The following is an 18,749-nucleotide window of genomic DNA, read 5'->3' on the forward strand; positions in this document are numbered from 1 at the left end:
CCAATCAGGAGCCACGAACGTAGAGGCTGTAGCTGGTTGAAAGTCTTGTTTTTCAGCCCAGCTGGAAAGGGAATGGAGACTCTTCTAGCTGTTTTTCAGACTTGTTTGAAGTTTTTTTTTGTTTTGTTTTGTTTTTTTTCTTGGAGTTTCCAGTGGAGATGCCACGCTGGCAGCAAATGAAGTATCCTGTAATGTGAAGCCTTATAAATATATGTTGGATCACTGCCATCATTATCAAAAGTGCTGGTGAAGAAATGTGCAAAGGGAAGATTTTCAAATTAAGGTTGGCCTGCACATATAAATGTTAGCTTGTAAAGCTCAGAAATACCAAATTGTAGTCTATTAGTCTCCTACATTTTATTGCCTTTTTGGAATAATCATGTACTTCAGAACATCCTTTCATCTGAGCTGGCTTGTGGTTGTATAAGAATGCAGCTTCTTTTTTCTTTATGCTTTATATTCTCCGATGAGGAAAATTTACTGCATTTTATAAATAAATCAGAACTAAAAAGCAAATTTTTCTTCCCACCTTTTTATCTTCAAGGAGGCCCTGCTTTAAGGCATTTGAGCGATGCATTTATATTCGGCCCCACAACTAGTTGCACTGGAAAAAATAATCTTCAAAGTCATTTTTTTTTTTTTTTTTTTTTTTTTTGCTTCTTACAGGACGCAATTCGGAATCATTGGTAAAAGGGAAAACTGTTCTCAGGAGCAGACGTTTCTCTTTTTCAAATGGTGAAAGTTTTCACTTCTACCTCATTACTTTGATAGAAATTAAAATGGATCTTTCATTGAAATGAATATCATCTATTTACTTAAATTAAGACAGATATTTTATTTATATTAAGAGAGAAGCTTCCTACATATTAGTGGAGCTCAATGTATTTGTCGTGATTTATACTGAGTGAGGTCTCCTTTGATATTTAGCTTACTATTAGCAAGTGTGGTGGGACCAGAAGCTAGATGGAAGATGTCTTCACTTCCCCATACCTGTTATTTAATATATGACAATGTTTTCTATTTGTAGATCAGGATAGAAATTATAAGGTAAGATGTGCCTTACTGCACAAGGCTTTATTCTAACAGTATTCAAATTTTTTTTTAACATTTAAAAAAAAATTTTTTTTTTTTTTTACATTTATTTATTTTTGAGAGACAGAGAGAGACAGCGTAAGCAGGGGAGGGGGAGAGAGAGAGAGAGGGAGACACAGAATCCGAAGCAGGCTCCAGGCTCTGAGCCATCCGCACAGAGCCTGACGCAGGGCTTGAACTCACGAATCGTGAGATCATGACCTAGGCTGAAGTCGGAGGCTTAACCGACTGAGCCACCCAGGCGCCCCTAACAGTATTTTAAATATGGTCTGTGATATATACCTGATTATAGGTAAAGTTTATGACTTTTTTTTTTAATTTTTTTTTCAACGTTTATTTATTTTTGGGACAGAGAGAGACAGAGCATGAACAGGGGAGGGGCAAAGAGAGAGGGAGACACAGAATCGGAAACAGGCTCCAGGCTCTGAGCCGTCAGCCCAGAGCCCGACGCGGGGCTCGAACTCACGGACCGCGAGATCGTGACCTGGCTGAAGTCGGACGCTTAACCGACTGAGCCACCCAGGCGCCCCTAACAGTATTTTAAATATGGTCTGTGATATATACCTGATTATAGGTAAAGTTTCTGACTTTGATTTATGTGGCTGTAAGCTAGTTACAAAGTAAATGGCTAAACTTGGTAGGTAAGAATGAAATGATGGAGAAAATATTTGCCCTATTAAATTCAAAGTGTTTACATTAACTAATGGCTCCTGTGGATATTTGGGCAAAAAGTGTAAAACAGCTGACTTTCAACATTCAGCCACTGGTCGTATGTTTTATAACAGGTGTTAGCAAAACTTTTCTTTTGGCTAAGTAATGGTACATAATTTTTAGATTCTATGAGAAATGAATTTGTAAAGTTTTCAAATAGTGTCCAATGTACTTTCTTTTGTGTTTATGGAGCACAAAACTGTTATGTGACCAAGCAAATTGAACCTTTGAAAAATTGTAATCCTTGGGGCGCCTGGGTGGCGCAGTCGGTTAAGCGTCCGACTTCAGCCAGGTCACGATCTCGCGGTCCGTGAGTTCGAGCCCCGCGCCAGGCTCTGGGCTGATGGCTCAGAGCCTGGAGCCTGTTTCCGATTCTGTGTCTCCCTCCCCCGTTCATGCTCTGTCTCTCTCTGTCCCAAAAATAAATAAATGTTGAAAAAAAAATTAAAAAAAATAAATAAATAAAAAAAAGAAAAATTGTAATCCTGATAGGAAGTAGCCTTTTCAAGTTCTTTTAGGAGGCTTAAAAACGAAAGAGTAACACAGGATACACTAATCACTGTAGTCCCTGGATAGTGCGGAAGTAGCTCTTGTGCCGTCTAACCCCAAACACCTACAAGGGGACAGTATTCATCGACCACGGTGGCCTTTGCCTCTGAGCCTGGTCTCAGAATCCTTTTAACAGAGCCTCCTAGGCAGCCCCCTTCGGTCATTTGGGTCTGTCGCACCAGAGAAAATGTCCACTGAACATCTGTGACAAAATGTTTATGGCAAATATCCATCGCATCTGCCAACCTAGGGCTAGGACATGGTACCCGATACACTTTGTATGACTTTGTGTTGTTCTCATATGTTGCGTTAGTGTTCAGATATTTGAATTTTTAAACAAAATAGTCAGTGTTCGTATCAGGGAAACCCTTGTCAAGTCTTACTCCTCCTTCTTGGGCAGGGTACTATAAGAAGGATGAAAACACACCAGACCAAACTAAAATTCTCTCCTGCCGTCAGAGTGCTCAGTCTTTTGTGCGGTGATGTCTCTTGAATCAGTCTTCAGTATTAATATCCGGTTATTAATCACTGTTGTCTAGGAGCTAATATTAACGTTAAGTGGCAAAGAAACAAAACATTTAGGCCTTCGAATTTGGCAACCGGTTAACATCACAGTCGTTTCATTTTAACAACGTGTAAGAAAAATGGAGGACGGCAAGATACTCCGGTTCCTGTTGAATAGTCACCTAAAGCAAACCGCTTAAAGGAAAGCTTTTTAAAAAGTTCCAGAAACCTGTACCCGCATCGCTGTAAAACGCAGTGACCAGGAGCAACATCTGGCAGCACCACCTCCAATGGCTTTGCTCTCATGCAGGGCCTCACACACCTTGGGGCCGAGCGTTAAACCCTGGGGTCATTAAAATAGTGGCTCCACCTGTGAAACAGACGTGTGGAAAGGGGTTTCAGTGGAAAAGCTGCCTTGTTTAGCACGGGGGCGGGGGGGGGGGGGCGTGTGGATTTGGTCTTCTTCAGGTACAAGGCTGTGTGGTGGGTATGAAGAGGTAGACGCACGTCGTATACGACGAAAAATTAGGGGAAGGTGGATGTGGAATATCTTCTTCCAGCTTGTACGCAGAGACTATCCAAACTGGGGTGGGGGGAGGGGGACTCGAAACTAAATACGCATTGCCACATTTTTTTTTTTTTACAAAGGGACAGGAGGATCCTGCTGAAGTGGAAACTGGGTGACACTTCTCAGTATTTTTGCATTAAAGCTCTGAGAAAGTTTTCAGTATTTGTGGAGAAAGTTTGGTATTTTGATATCTTGTATCACATGTATCACATGTGTGCTCTTATTGGACAGCCTGAAAGTTACTGTGTCTTAGAGGGGTTTTTAAGCTCAGATCTGAGTAAGTCAAAAAACTCAAACTACTGTTTGTCCACGTCTTAAAAGACAGTAGCATCATTGTTTGGATTCCGTGCTCCTGCCCGCCCCGTCATGATGTTTTCCTAAAATTTGATTTGTGGGTGTTAAGCATCCGACTCTTGATTTGGGCTCAGGTCACGATCTCACAATTTGTGCGATCAAGTCCCGTGTCGGGCTCTGCACTGACAGTGGGGAGCCCACGTGGGATTTTTCTCTCTCCCTCTCTCTCTGTCCTGCGCCCTGCTCGTGCTCTCTCTCGCTCTCTCAAAATAAATAAGTAAACAAAAAACAATTGGATTTGTGTGAGTTAAATCACTCCACCCCCCCCCCCCCCAGCATTCTTTGGCGTTGCAGTTAAGGAGATGATGTTTATACGTGTGTAAACTTTCGCATTTAGGGAAGATGAACCAAGTTGATCTTATTTGTGATGTCTCAGTCTGCTCAGGCCGCTGTAACAGAATATCGCCGACTGGGTAGTTTATAAGCAACAGAAGTTTATTTCTCACAGTTCTGGAGGTTGGGAAATTCAAGACCAAGGCACCAGGATGGTGGTGTTCTGATGAGGGCCCTTTTCTTGGTTCGGGGCTGGCGTCCTCTCCCTGCGTCCTCACCTGGTGAAGGGGTCATGGGATCTCTCTGGAACCTCATTTAGAAGAGCATTCATTTCCTTTAAGGGGACACATTCAGACCCTAAAGTATGGCACCTGGAAAATAGCCTGCAGCATGAGCTCAGGGTCAGACGGCCGGGACCGGTCCTGGCTTGATCCGTTACTAAATGTGGTATCTCAGAACTACTCCCTAAGCCTCAGTTTCCTGTTCTCTAAAACTAAGGGTATAATAATACTTTGATACACGTTTGCTTTGAGAATAAAGGAGAGAAGAGATGTAAAAATATTTTGCACCGGGCCCAGCACGAGTCAGAACTCCGTATTAGCCATCATGAACTTTCATGCATTTATAACCGAAAGCCTTTATTTTTTTCCCTGTGTGACTCTGCAGAGATTTCTCTTGTGTTTTGAGCCCCTGTGACCATAGAACTTGAGTTCAAGACGTAAAGAGGTGAGATGGTGATCAGTAGGCACGTGTCCTGCAGGGCGATGGCACAATCTCAGGCCACCAAGTGGCTGCGTTGCACCTGTCACCCCACAGGTGAACTGCTACACATGCATATTAGAGATATCTCTAATGGTATGTGGCTTTTTTAAAATTGAGATATAACTCACATACTATAAAATTCGTCTTTGTGAAGTGCAAATCTCAGCAGAGTTCAGTATATTCCTAAGGAAGTGCAACCATCGCCACTATCTAATTCCGGGATGTTTTCATCACCAGAAAAGACACCCTATATCCATTAGCAGTCACTTTTCGTTCCCCCTGCCCACTCCCTTCCTCTCCCCCCCCCCCCCCCCCAGCTGCTGGCCATCTCTAATCTACTTCCTGTCTGTAAGCACTTAGCTATTCTGGGTATTTCACATAAATGGAATCGTACAATATGTCGCCTCTTGTCCCTGGCTTCCCGTGTTCAAGGTTCCTCCATGTAGCATGTGTCAGAACCTCAGTGTGTGTTTTTTTTTAATTTTTTTAATGTTTATTTATTTCTGAGAGAAAGAGAGAGAAACAGAGTGTGAGTGGGGGAAGGGGTAGAGAGAGAGAGGGAGACACAGAATCCAAAGCAGACTCTGGGCTCTGAGCTATGAGCACCCAGCCCGACGCGGGGCTCGAACCCATGCACCGTGAGATCATGACCTGTGCCAAAGTCGGACGCTTAACCGACTGAGCCACCCAGGTGCCCCAGAACTTCAGTGTTTTTTAAGGCTGAATAATATTGCATTGTACACCTTGAATATCTTGTTCTTGTTTATCCATCCATCAGTTGATGGAGCTAAGGGGTTTTAAACGGGTTTTGTTTTTAAGGAAATCTTTGGAAGCAGTTTGAGAGAAATCTTTGAGGCTAGTCATCAGAACACTCTGTCTCTTTTTCTGGAGACAAAGTATCTTATTGTCAACTTTTGAAAGGGAAGTTTTATAGAATTTGGATCAAAAACTTGCAATCTGAATGTTATTTTAGAGAGGGTGAAATACTGCCCTTTCATTCAAGCCTTGTTCTTTTATTTTACATTTCAACTCTGAAGCTTTTCTGGACTTTTCTAGGGAGAAAGAGGAGCAGCTGACTCGTGTGACTGAAGTTCAGAGGTCACAGGCCCAGCAGGCGGATGCTGCCCTGGAAGAGTTTAAGCGGCAGGTGGAACTGAACTCAGAGAAAGTGTACGCTGAAATGAAAGAGCAGGTGAGGAGGCCGCTGTGGCATCTTTTTTGAAAGTCACTCTCTCAGTAGGAAGGTACGTTCTGATCTTTATATGACAGAAACATATTTACTTCTAACCAAAGTTTTATCAAAATTAGCCATACTGTTGGGTCACAGGTTCAGAATGAAAAAGGGACGGTAGCCCTGGCAGAGGAGGACACCCACCTCCCCCCGGAGCCTGGAAAGAAGAGGTGGTCCCTCGCGGCCAAGAAGGAGGGCCCTGGCGGGGAGGGCTTGGCCGGCAGGCTCCCCCCGGCTCCCTGCAGAACGTGTGACGTGAGGAAGCCACAGCATGTAGCTCTGGCGTGCCTCTCCGTGCTCCCCGGGCCACCGGGTGGCCGCTGACCAGCAAACCTTGGTGGCAGTGTGTGGAAGGAGGAGGGTGGACACCCACCTGGGGCTCTGCAGACAAAGAGATGGGCCCAGCTTCCTCCTTCAGGAGTCCTTGATTCGCCTTCAAGCAAAACCACAATAGTCATTTAAAGGCGTAGCTATAGGGGCACCTGGGTGGCTCAGTTGGTCAAGCCTCTGACTCTCAGTCTCGGCTCAGGTCACAATCTCACGGTTCGCGAGTTCAAGCCCTGCATGGAGCTCTGTGCTGATAGTACAGAGCCTGCTTCTCTCTCTCCCTCTCTCCCTGCCCCTCCCCTGCTCACTCTGTTTCTCTCAAAATAAGTACATGAAGTTAAAGTCGTAGCTACAAATGTGGCAATGGCAAGAGTGTGTCTCGTGGATCCGCCTACAAGTAAAACCCCGTGACCCACCAGTGGTGCAGGGGCTCAGGTTAACCGTGTCTGTGCTCGTCCGTGTTCCGTAAGTGGTGTTGTATTTGTCAGTTACAGCAAGTTGTTGGCAACTGACATTTCAGGACAGAGGCCGTCTCCGGTTCTTGCACAGGTGAAGTGGAACGCTTTTTAGTTTTGAGAGAAAATAAAAAATTTGAAAAGGAAACAGGGAGCAAACCCCTAGGTGCCCCTCATGAAGAATCAACCATTGTTAACACAGTGTTTATTTAAACTGCAACCCTACAGGTGAAGTTTTCATTTGCTTTGTTATTCATATCTAGTCACATTACTCCCTCCTTTCCACTTCTGAGAAAACCACTGTCATTAATTTAGTGTGTATTATTTCAGTCTCTTTTATATTTTTATGTGCATATATAATGTTCATGTATCTTATATGTATATGTTACGTCTATACATATTACATGCATCTAAAAATTTTTGTGCATCTACTTTTTAAAAGTTAGGTAAATACTACAGATTTCATGTATGCCTTATTTGCTCTTTTATATTTTATTGTTTGTGTTTTTTTGTTTTTTTTGTAACTGGCTGCTTGGAGTTTATTTTCCACTTGGTGCAAGGCTGCTCTTTTATATTTAATTTTACGTATCCCTGCCCTGTCCATGCTGATTTAGTGCAGTCCTTTTAACACTGAATGCATTTTAGCCTATGAATGTAGCACATTTCATTTATCAGCTCCTCTATCCAAGGGTATTTGGTTTATTTTCTTCAGGTTTTCTTCATTCTAAAAAATGGTGCAGTCGTGTTTGTGATCTCCTTTTCGGTGGGAGTTCACTTCCTCAGGAGCCCCAAGCACATATGGGGTGGTGGAAACATCCCTATGGAAGGATCTCTGTGAGCCCTGTACTGTTGACTAGTTTGGAACTGTGCTTTCTTGTTGTTATTTTCTTGATTCGGGTTTCCACTCCTATTGAGTTGTGTGAATCTGGGTTTTGAGAATGGGGCTCTGAGATCCCATTCTTCCATTTTCCCCCTCACTGCCTAGGGCAGAAGCTGGATTCCTGCAGAGTAATTGTGCCAGAAGGTGGAGACCAGACCCTGCTGCTTGGATGTCCATCTTCCAGCTCCCTGCTAGGAACAGGGCCCAGTCCCTAGAATGTGTATTTGGTCCAAGTGTGCAGTGGAGCTACAGAGGAAATTCTCTGATCAGCTTGACACTTAAGGAATACAGAAAATACTGAAGGAGGGGGCCCCTGGCAAGAAGGTTTAGGTATAGAGTCGAGAAGGCTAAAAATGAGGCATTTGAAATTGCTGAGACTGACAGTGCAAGTTCTGAGGAAGGCTGTCATGAGACCATGACAGGTACCTTTGGCTCACTCTTCCACTTGGAGCTGATGATGTAATATTAGCAGGTCACGGTACTCATGGGTAAGAAGGAGAAAAAACAAGCAAACAGCATGGAACTTGTGAAAGCATTCTGTAGAACAGGAAAAAGACATTTGTATTCAGCAGTTACAGAATAAAAGCATACTTCTGAAAATGATCTATGGTGGAATTCTGAAAAAAAATATCAGAAAAGTAGTATCTTTGTATAAGAAGACATGATCTCTAAGAAAGAGGCCACACATATTAAGTAAAATTAATGCAATGAAACCTGGATACATTCTGGGAAAAAAAATGCACCTCAAAAATAAAAATGAAAATCCCACAAGTTTCTAGACAGGATGAAACTGGCAAAGAAATTAGAAAAATAGTGGATAATGTTTCAGAGTTTTGAAGGAAGAAGGTTGTGACCCAGTTTTATACATAACCAAAGAGTTTTTCACTTGCAAAATCAACAGAAAAACATATTCTTAGTAAGAGCTCCTAAAATGTATACTGCTTGTTTCTTTTCTGGAAAAAATTATGTGAACAGATCAACCAATCCAGAGATGAAGCCAAAGACATTGCACACATGGGGAAACCATCATATTTAAGGATGAGTAGGGAACAATGGAATCCAGCAAAATAAAAACAAGTTTAACTAATTGTTACAACTCTGATTGTAAGAAAGAATGCTCGTGTTTATTGAGTTTTGAAAAAGAAGGTATATAAAGTGGCCAATACAAATTTAATAACAACGTAAAAACAATTTAGTAGGCTAAAATTTTTGGCCATGGAAAGGGGAGACTCAAAAGATCTTAAAATCAGAGAAATGCAGATTAAAATAGTTTTGGAATGTGTAAGCTTAGGCATAAATCAAATCAACAAGGTGTTATACTTTCATAAAAATCTCAAGGAGATAAAGGCAAAACTTGAGAGGAGATGTTGCCAACGGAACAGAAGTAGAAACAGAATGAGATGTCCAAAATGAGACAGAGTATGTAACTGTCATAATAAATATTAATAGGTTAATTTTTTTAGTAAAATCAGATATTGACTAGTTGACTTAAATCCATGTGTATGCTGTTTATAAAAGATACAACTAGTTTACACAAAAATTAGATTAGATTATGAAAATTTATCACTTGTATTCAGAAGAAAAGTAAGAATATAATACTATCATAATAAAGTTAATAAACTAGACGAATGGATATATTTTTGCATGCTAAAGGCAAGAGTATTTAAATATGAAAAAATGTTAGGAATGCATGGAGAATTAAATAGCATTGGGGTGCTTTCATATAGTTTTCTCCATCTAAGATCAGGGGGTGAAAACAAAATAAATAGGAGGTCTAAATAACAGTTTATACAATACCTATATTTCTACTTTCTACCCTTTAAATATGACCTGTTAAGGTCCTACTCCCTTGGAACAGTTATAAAACTTAGTAGACCATAAAGAGACACTCAGTATGTTTCTAAAACTTGATATGACAGCACATATTTTTTTTACCACAATGCAATAGAATCAGAAATTAATCGCAATTAAAGTTGCTACATTCCACTTCACCAAAATTAAAAACTTTTGCTCTTTGAAAGACACCCTTAAAAAACAACAAAAGGAAGTAAGACAAGCCAAAGAATGGGAGAAAAGATTTACAAATATTTCCAAGAACTTGTATCTAGAGTATAAAAGAAATCTTACAACTCAGTAATTAGAAGACAAACAACCCAGTTAAAAATAGGCAAAATTTTGGACACCTCACAGAAGAAGATATACAAATGACTAATAAGCACATGAAAAGATGTTCAACAGGTCATCATTCATCAGGGAAATTAAAATCAAATGAAACGCCACTATACATGCTCATTAGAATGGTTAAAATTATAAAGATTGCAGGGGCGCCTGGGTGGCTCAGTCGGTTAAGCGTCTGACTTCAGCTCAGGTCATGATCTCTTGGTTCATGGGTTCGAGCCCCACATCGGGCTCTGTGCTGACAGCTCGGAGCCTGGAGCCTGCTTCCGATTCTGTGTCTCCCTCTCTCTCTGCCCCTCCCTGGCCCACACTCTGTCTGTCTCTGTCTCTCTCTCTCTCTCTTTCAAAAATAAATAAACATTTTAAAAAAAACTATAAAGATTGGTTGATAATGCTGAATGTTGGTGAAGATGCTTTTAGATGGAGCTGTCACATGCTGCCTATGCGAAAAGTGCCAATTTCTTAAGATGTTAAACATTCAGTGACCATCTATCACTCATTCCATTCTATGTGCTTAACCAAGAGAAATGAAGACATATCCAGACAAAGTCTTGTACACAAATGTTGATAGCGGTTTTATTCACAAAAGCCTCTAACTTGAACAGCCCAAATGTTCCTCCGAAGTTGGAAGAACAATCAACATGCAGTATATACAACCGAATACTACTCAGCAATATAAAGGAATGAATTACTGATGCTTACGACAACATGGATGAGTCTCAAGATGCTCGTCAAGTTTTTGTTAGTATACTCTCTGAGTAAGGTTGGAATTTCCCAGATGATCTTGAAGTTCTCGTTTTAGCAGATTATCAACCTAGTTTGTTTCAGAGCAAAAGTCCTGTCTCTTCTTCTGTGGGCGGGTTTCAGTTTCAATGAAGTTCCAAAGCCTTTGCTCTGCTGCTTTGGGTCTGTTTTGATTGTGCCAGTCAGGAGGGAGTCTGAGATTTGGGTGGTATTTAAATCACTCCACCCAGTAATCATTCCATGCAGGCACTCGTGGGACATTCCCCAGGGTAGACCATATGCTTGGACACAAAACAATTCTCAATAAATTTAAAAGGATTAAAGTCATGCAAAATGTGTTCAATGATAATAAATTAGAAATAAACAACAATAAGAAATCTGGGAAGTCCCCACATATTTCGAGATTAAATAACATAAACAACTCATGGGTCAACGAAGATATTACAAGGAAAATGAGGAAATATTTTGAACTGAATTAAAACAAAAACATGGGCATATCAAAATTTATGGAATGCAGCTAAAGCAGTACTTAGAGAAAAGTTTATAGCTTTAAACGTCTATACCCCAAAAGAAAGTTCTCAAATCAGTAGCCTAAACTTCATCTTAAGAAACCAGAAAAAGAGGGGGCACCTGAATGGCTCAGTTGGTTGTGTCTGACTCTTGATTTCAGCTCAGGTTATGATATCGCAGTTCTTGAGATCAAGCCCTGTGGGGCTCTGTGCTGACAGTGCAGAGCCTGCTTGGGATCCTCTCTCTCCTCTCTCTCTGCTCCTCCCCTGCTCACACATGCTCTCTCTCTCTCAAAATAAAACAAATAATGTTAAAAAAAAAAAAAAGAAGAAGAAAAAGAAAGAAAGAAACCAGAAAAAGAAAAGCTTCTACCTGAGCAAGCAGAAGAAAGGAAATAGAAAATATCTTTATATTTTTTTAGAAAACAAAGAAGTAGAAAGCAAAAAAAAAAAAAAAAAAAAAAAAAAAGGAGAAAATTCATGACGCCGAAAGTTGGTTTTTTGAAAAGATCAACGAAACTGACAAATCTTTAGCATGGCTAATGGGAAAAAAAGTGAGAAGAAGCAAATTAGCAAGGTTGGGAATAAAAGAGGAGAGGACACCATTACTGATCCTATAGAAAATGAAAGAACTACAAGGTGATATTTTATAAACTTAGGCCAACAAATTACAAGACTCAGGTGAAATGGACAAATTCATAGAAAGACCCAAAGACCCAAATTACTAAAACTGTCTCAAGAAGAGATAGAAAATCTGAATTGTGCAATAATAAAGATATTTAATTTACAATTAAAATCTTTTCACAAAGAAAAGCCCAGGACCACCAGGTGGCTTCACTGGTGATTTCCATCAAATATTAAGGAAAAAATAATTTTGAGTTCTTTGAACACTTTCAGAAAATTGAGGAGGAAGGAACACTTTCCAATTCATTCTATGAAGCCAGGATTACTCTAATGTCAAAGCCAAAGACACTGTAAGGAAACTACAAAATCTGCCATGAATACAGACACAAAAATGTTTAATGATATTTTAGTAAATGGAATCTAGAAACATATAAAAATGATTATACATCACAACCAAGTGGGATTTATTCCCGGAATCCCAGGTGGTGTTAGCATTTGAAAATTAATTGGTGTCATGCCACATATTAATAAAGGAGAAAACAATGTGATCATCTCAGTAGAGGCAGAAAAAGCATTTGAAAACGTTTGTTCAATATCATTCATGATTTTAAAAAAATATTTGGCAAATTAAGACCAGAAGCAAACGTACTTAACCTAATAAAGGTCATTTATGAAAACTCTATGACTTGTACACTTCGGGTTGGAAGGCTTAATGCTTTTCCTCCTAAGAACAAGGGAACCATGCCTGCTTTTGCCTCTTCCATTCGATACTGTATTGGAGATTCTAGCCAGCACACAAAGGGGAAAGAAAAAGGAAAGGAAAGGGAAGGGGAGGGGAGGTAAGGAAACGGAAGGAAAAAGAGAGAGAGAGAAAGAAAGAAAAGAAAGAAAGAAAAGGGAAAGAAAGAATAAAAATTGGAAAGGAAGTATGATGACACAATCATTCCGTATGGTCAAAATCCATTTAAAAAAGACAAGAACTAATAAATGATTTAAATAAATTTTCAGGATACGAGGTCATTATACAAAATTTAGCCATACTTCTATACACTAGCAATGAAACATCTGCAAATGAAATTAAGACAACAATTTAATCCAGAGTCATGAGAATGTTTTCAAATTGATATATATATATATTTTAAGATGAAAAAGAAGTCTCAGAGTTTTGTGGCAGAACTGAAAGCCCTGGAGACAAAGTCATCTCGGGAACCAATAAATTAAGAACCCTACCTAGCAACGGGGGTGCCTGGTTAGCTCATTTGGTTAAGTGTCCAACTCTTGATTTCGGCTCAGGTTATGATCTCATGGCTTGTGAGATAGAGGGATCGAAGCCCTGTGTCAGGCTCTGTGCTGACAGCATGGAGCCTGCTTGGGATTCTCTCTCTCCTGCTCTCTCTTCCCTTCCCCTACTCATGCTCTCTCTCTCTCTCTCTCTCAAAATAAATAAATGATTTTAAAAAAACAACAAAACAACCATTAAAAAAAAAAAAAAAGAACCCTATCTAGCCACAATGTAAGACTGCCATAAAATAAGGAAAGCCAGGGATGGACGATAGTATTCATGGAACTGATTCTGGAACCACCCTTAATTGTTCCTCCCTCATATGTCTGACTGTTCTGTTATATGCCTGGTTCATGGTCTGTCTGCTGTTTTACTTCACCAGTCCTGCCAGACGCATTTGACTCTCCCACTTCTGGATGTTGAGTTAATGTGTTTCTGTCTTCTAGGTATCACATCCATCTCTGTGGACTGGTTAAATGATCCCATGAAGGACCCTACTGGGGTCATGCCCCTGAGATTCTTTTCTTCCTCCACATATCCTAGTCCCCGTGTCCTGTCTTTGTGAGTAGTCCTCACCAGGTCTGATTTGCCCAGTGGTGCTCGGTTTAGGCTCCTTGAAAAATAACAGTGATGGCAACCGATGAACAGGAAATTCTTTTGATTGTCTTCTGTGGAAGAAATGTATTCTTCAGTGGTTTCCATCATATATAGCTTTCTTTGCCAGGTGCAGTTGAGTTTCTGAACTAGAGAAAGCACCTTTGGTGTGAGTATAATAATAACAACATTTGTGACAGAATCTGAAGAGCTAGGCTCGTTCACAAAGCAACTAATTCTTACATGGCAAATTTCAACAAATGCCACGTAAAGTTGGTTGGTTTAAGTGTCTAACTCTTGATCTCAGCTCAGGTCATGATCTCACAGTTTGTGAGATCGAGCCCTGCTTCGGGCTCTGTGTTACCAGCTGAGAGACTGCTTGGGATTCTCTCTCTCCCTCTCTGTGCCCCTCCCCTGCCTGAGTTTTCTCTCTCTCTCTCTCTCTCTCTCTCTCTCTCTCTCTCTCTCTCTCTCAAACTAAGTCAATAAATAAACATTAAAAAACCCAAATGCTAAATAAAATATATATGACAAAACACGGTAAATTAGAGGTCTTCTATTCCATATTTTCAGTTGATTAAAAAGTGTGCATCTGATCTAGCTCAAATTCTAAAAAAATCATTCAGCAGATTCATTATTTGGAGAATCGTCATGTTTTCACAATTGTTCCCTAGTGTGTATTTTCACTAGTCTTTCTTTTCTGTTATTGTTTTGAACTGCTCTTTTCTCTTCTTACTAAAATCTTTTGTGTAAAAGCCAGCAGAGCTCAGGGCATCTTTTTCCATTTGGAAACTGCTGCAGATAGCAGACAATGGGAATTTGAATTAAAAAAAAGAAAAGCTTTGAGTTTGTTTTTGAAAGTGAATTGCTATTTCAAAAATGAGGCCCATGAGAGAAAATGGAACAGGAGAAAGTTTTTTAAAAAATTGCTTCACACTGTTTCTTTCACTTTGAAGAACTTTTGATCTCATTTAAGATTGCTTCAATAACCTAATTTTTACTCCGTAGTGAAACCCATTAAAGTGTTAGCTGTCAGCAATTAGTTGTATAAAATATACACATTTTAATGGTGACAACATACTCCTGTTCTAGAATTTTCTGTATATATGTGGAATCATATCTTTAAAAGACATGGTGTTCTATATTTACCCATTCTCTGTGAAACAAATAAATGACTGAAAAGACGGCTAAGTTTTTAGAAGTACTGGCAGTCATTCTAAAGTGACATTTTTTCGTCTGGTAAAATGATTGCATGGATGTTGGCTAACTCGTGCCTCTTGGGGCTTCTGCTAGCCACTTGACTTCTAGATAATTTCTCTCTCCTTGAAAATATGTCCCCATTAAAGGGTATTTGCTGCTAAATATCTGGCTTTAAATTCTGTTCCTTTTTTCTTTATAGTCATCAGCTACATGATGTTAGCTTTGGACTTCGGAGAACCCACTGGCTTGCCATGAAAGCACAATTCTGAAACATTGCTGTTGACTAGTGAGGTTGCCTCTGGCTCCTTGTACAATTGAAACTGGTTAGCAGTTTCTTATATTCTTAGAGGTTGCAAATTCATTTCATCGTCCTATTATTGCTGTTGAATGGCTGAAAAAAATTCTCAAGTTACAAGGAAGAAAGAATGCCATCTGGATATATTTGTGTCCTTAAGTGTCAATGGATAACAAACAGACAAAGAAAGAAAGAATCATACAAACCATTTACTGTGACTTACACCTTTGTCCTCTTGTCCGTTAAGGGTCATGCTGATTCATGTAATTTTAAATAAGTTTTTTTAGACCAGTTTTAAGATAGTAAAAGATCCAACATAAATAGAAGCATTTTCCCTCAGTTACTTTTTGATGATAATGGAGAAGTCTCTCCACCCTTTTACCATTTGGAATTTTGTGTCTGAATGAGATTAAGCAGCAGAAGTAAAATTCTAGAATTATATTTAAATGTTTCCATAGAGCCTACTGTGGTAATTAATTCCAAATGGCAACATGCAGAGAATATGTATAAGTCTTGGGCTTTGAAAAGCAAAACTAAACAACAGCAAAACAAATAAAAGAAATTTTACCTTTTATCTTTAAATGCTTACTGTAAGAGGAGTAAGTGAAGCTTTTTCCTTGTAATATTTATCAATGACTAATCTCTTTCGCAGAAGGAAGATAAGCCAAAAAAATCTACTGAGGACATTGGACCAGAAAATATGTCATTGTTTTTTCTGTATTTGACTGATTCGAGGGGTTATTAATTGTGAAATAGTAACATTATTATTTTTAATGCTTCAATTATTTTATTGACTTACTGGCCAAGGATTCAATAGACTTGACTTCTTCCATTCATTTATAACAAAATGCATGAATGCTTGCTCTACGCCAGCCATTGTTACTGATTCTGGGAGTTCAGAGATTATTAAGACATGTGTGTGGCTTGTGTGATAGACCGATGCATAGAAGCGTGTGATTTAGTAAGTGGTGTAGTTGGTGGGATAAATAGGTCAGTAAGAGAACACGGAGGAGAAACAGCTGAGCTCCCCAGTGAGTTATGCAATTACCTGCAATTATGGAATCTTTGTGTAACTACAAATTTCTCAAATATTTACTTGTTTAGACGTTACTGGTAATGGGTTTAGTAAAGTCTTTAAGTATAAGGTCAGATAGACAATTCAGTTTTAGTTCCATATATCAGCATACAACAAATAGAAAATAAACTTTGAAAAAGATGTCATTGTACGAAAAAGCTTCACGGACCTAAAAATAAATCTAACAAAAAATGGCAAGGCCTCTGTTTAAAAACTGGAAAATATTGGGGCACCTGTTGGCTCAGTCGATTGAGGGCCTTAGTCTCGATTACGGCTCGGGTCATGATCCCAGGGTTGTGGGATTGAGCCCTGCGTCGGGCTCCACACTGAGCATGGAACCTGCTTAAGATTCTCTCTCTTTCTCCCTCTACTCCTTTCCCCACTCGCACACACACTCTCTCTCTCTCTCAAATTAAAAATATATATAAAAACTGGCAAACATGATCAAAAGAAATCAAGAATACCTAAAGAAATTGGGGGATTCAAAGACTCGATGTTATAAACATGTCAGTTCTCCCCACATTAATCTATAAAAGCAACACGGTTCTCTAAAAATCAAAGTGTTAGTAGTAGTTGTTTTTTGTTTCTTTTTGGTGAGCTGAAAGGAAGTGAGAGAAACTGACAGCTGATTTGAAAATGCAAAGGGCTAATACTTGCTCTGGCAATCTGGAAGAAAAGCACAACTGGAGAACTTGTATGACCAGATATTGAAGCTAATATTCAGCTACGGAATTAACACAGCATGATTTGGGCACAAGGATGATCAGTGTTACAGAAGAAAGATGAGCCTGAAGTGGACTCACACATCCAAGATCAGTCTGATTCATGTCAGAGGAAGGATTGCAGTTGCAGCAGGGAAAGAATGCTCATTTCAATAAATGCCACAGTCTCAATTGGATAGCCCTGTGGAGGGAAAAAAAAAAAAAAAAGAATCTCGTCTCTTACTGTACCCCATTCACAAAATCAACTCCAGGACTATAGATGTACAAGTGATAGGTAAAACAATAAAACTTTCAGAAGAAAATGTAGAAACTTTTGATAGTTGGAACCAGGTAGAGATTTTCTAAATAGGAAACGAAAAGGCATTAAAAACAAAACCCCAAATATTGTCAAATTTAACCTCACTAAAATAAAAACAAAAACAAAAAAAACTTTTGTTTATTAAAAGAGACCAGTAGAAAATGGAAAGGCAACCTCAGAGTGGGAGAAGACGTTTGTAATTCAGATATTGAACCAAAAATTCATATCCAGAACAGATTCAGAATTCTCATCAACCATTAAGGACAGATAGCAGAAATATTATGTTTTATATCAGTTTATGGTTATTGCTCACAAAAGAACTATAGATATAATCAATTAATGTGTTGATTGGTTTTCCCTGTTAAGTATATTAGTTCCCACTGAGTCTTTAGCCAAGCACAGATATAACGATCTGTCTTTCCTCCCATTTATATCTATCTGCCTGCCTGTCTTGATCGATCGATCGATCGATCGATCTGAACATAGTTGAAGAACAGTTTTTCATAGTTTATCTGCATATGTATTAAATACAAAAATACATTTTGAACTGTATATTTCTATACAAATGTATGCTTATTGTAGTGTGAATTGTTCATGTTGAATTACTCAATATAATAACACAAGAATACTAGAGAAAGAGCGATAACTTACGACCCTGTTTGACAGTGACTGCCAAACGTCCATTCCTGCTTTCTTACTCATGGAGCCCTGATTTGATTTAAGGTGGCATTAGGCACAGTTTTCAAACTGCGGTCTCTCACCTTGCAGATGGAGCTTACCTTTTAATGCAGCTCCAGTGAATGAGACGCAAACAGCATAGTTAATTTGCTATTGACAAGAACTTGCAGGAACGCTCCTGAACAGGGCATTCAGCTCCGCTAACACGGACCCTTTGCCCTTCCCTTCCCAGATGTTCAGAGCTGCAGAAGCCATTTTGCAACTATTAGGGGCAGGTTGAATTGCAGAGTCCTTAACCCTGACATCTTTGAACTGCCAATGTAGCAGCCTCTTTCTGAACTCGGGGCACAGGAAAACATAAAGGGCCTATGTTGTTTAAGCTATGCATGGTTACTTGGGTTTTCTCTTACATGTAGCTGAAGTAATGAATGCCTGAGGCACCATACAAGGAAAACACAACCCCCACTCCTTTTTAAACCTCTCCTTCCTTCTTTAAACACTAAACGTTCACAGAAATGCACCCAGACCCTTTTTGCTCCTAATTTGACCACCAAGTTTCACTGTTAGGTTTTTTGAAGCCAGAGTTACACAACAAAGGAGTGTTGTTGTTGTTATTTTTCTGACGCTTGAACGGAATGGGGAATGATGTATGAGGAAGCAGAATCTTTTGTATCTATGGCAACCGAGAACACTGTGTTTTTATACAAGCTAAGTATTTTACAAGACTTTTTTTTATTTTTTTGTTAAATTGTTGAAGGAAAATGGAGTGGGGCCTTGCATTTTCGGTCAGTATAATCTAAAATGACATGCGTTTCGTTTTCTTGTATTAGTTATTATTTACTTT

The 18,749-nt window shown here is 39.4% G+C and overlaps 1 protein-coding gene across 19 annotated transcripts in view; it reads left to right on the forward strand.

Annotated features, from left to right (window-relative positions):
• Window positions 1–18,749, forward strand: part of CEP112 (centrosomal protein 112) — a 467,190-nt gene that overhangs the window by 160,092 nt on the left and 288,349 nt on the right. For all 19 annotated transcript variants that reach the window (XM_023244533.2, XM_045044857.1, XM_045044855.1 and 16 more), the window contains one exon: window positions 5,870–6,005. In XM_023244533.2, the coding sequence (XP_023100301.2) occupies window positions 5,870–6,005 (136 nt within the window). The remainder of the gene's footprint in view (window positions 1–5,869; window positions 6,006–18,749) is intronic.

The sequence above is a fragment of the Felis catus genome, chromosome E1 (assembly GCF_018350175.1).
Source record: "Felis catus isolate Fca126 chromosome E1, F.catus_Fca126_mat1.0, whole genome shotgun sequence".
Lineage (NCBI taxonomy): Eukaryota > Metazoa > Chordata > Mammalia > Carnivora > Felidae > Felis > Felis catus.